General features: G+C 40.2%; 1 protein-coding gene across 1 annotated transcript in view; it reads left to right on the forward strand.

Moving 5' to 3' along the window:
• The window catches only part of LOC100184450 (p53-induced death domain-containing protein 1-like), a 14,934-nt gene that overhangs the window by 8,414 nt on the left and 5,010 nt on the right, over window positions 1–1,510 (forward strand). Inside the window, exon 11 of the mRNA XM_009862843.3 lies at window positions 1,030–1,148. Coding sequence (XP_009861145.2) covers window positions 1,030–1,148 — 119 coding nt within the window. The remainder of the gene's footprint in view (window positions 1–1,029; window positions 1,149–1,510) is intronic.

Below are 1,510 nucleotides of genomic sequence, written 5' to 3' on the forward strand. Positions count from 1 at the left end.
ATTTTGTACATTTAGTAGCAAACAAAAAACATTCAAGGAATTATAAAACCTTGNTCCTCGCGACTTTCATAGACCTCTGTTAATTGTTTAAAATACGATCAGGATATTTATATATTTCGTGCTAAAGGTGTCCCATCTTCCCCCACCCCACTATAATATGTTTACTATAACACGCGCTTATAAACAATTTCACAAAGAAAAACGTACAGATAAAATACAGTATGATAACTGCAGCGTCTAGATACTTAACAGCAGGGGTGTTTGGTCCGGCTCCACACCTTGCAGTTACGTTCCACGACTACCGCGATACAGAATAATCTTTCTAGATACGTCAGTAGAATGACCCAAAAACTTACATGCACATAACATATGTATAGGGCCGTGGTTCACAAACTTTCTAAAAATTTTGCCTGGTGGACTCTTGGCAGTTATTTTGATATTTCGCGGCCATATATGAATGAAAGAATGCTAAGGAATGAATGAATGAATGAATGTAACTTACTTTATCCTCGCGTGGCCGGAAAACGACAGTCGTTATAACACGGGTGTGCACCTCGCGCCAGCTTACGAGTTACCAAGTATGTTACTTTGTGGATGATTATTTTTTTTGGATTTTTTTCTCATTTTTATGTATGGCTGATAATTTGGACAACCCATTAGTGACCACTGGGTTGGAGCAATTGCCGTAAAGTGTCTTGCTCAAGGACACATACGCCCACAATGGTAGCAGCGACGAGCCTTGAACCCATGGAAAAATGCAAAAGGCAGACCAATAAAAAATGCAAAAACTATCAAATACAGTAAGCTGTTTAGTGGATGGGTGCACTTGTTTTGCTGCAATTAGCTCATCAAAGTTTGGTTTTGAATCACAATCATTGCTTCATTGCGGACCCTCTGAAACTACTAACCCAGTCAGACCTGAGTTTGGAAACCGCTGACATAGGGTGTAGCAATACATTACGTATAATATAGTACGAATTTGTGACAAGTGGCAGTCAAGACTAAACTAACCAATCAAATTGTCTTTAGATAATTGGAGACATTCGATTGGACGCCCATACTGACGCTTATCGAAAACACCTTGAAGAAAAAGTTCTGATTGGTCGATTCCATAAACAGTTTCATCCCGATGAGGACGGTTATCAAAGGTATGTTAGTATTTGTGCTCCAACCCAAAGATTTGGGGTTCAAGGCCCAATGCTGCTACCATTGTCGGCGTGTGTATTTATGTATGTACAAAACAGTCTCCTTCAAAGTTACTTACGTGGTAACTTGTAAGCAGGCACGAGGTGTATGAAACAGAACACCCGTGTTATAACGACTGTCGTTGCCCGCCATGAGAGGATAAATAAGTTACATACGTGGTAACTTGTAAGCAGGCATGAGGTGTATGAAACAGAACACTCGTGTTATAACGACTGTCATTGCCCCGCCATGAGAGGATAAATAAGTTACATACGTGGTAACTTGTAAGCAGGCATGAGGTGTATGAAACAGACACTCGTGTTAT

This window comes from Ciona intestinalis, unplaced genomic scaffold (genome assembly GCF_000224145.3).
Source record: "Ciona intestinalis unplaced genomic scaffold, KH HT001083.1, whole genome shotgun sequence".
Lineage (NCBI taxonomy): Eukaryota > Metazoa > Chordata > Ascidiacea > Phlebobranchia > Cionidae > Ciona > Ciona intestinalis.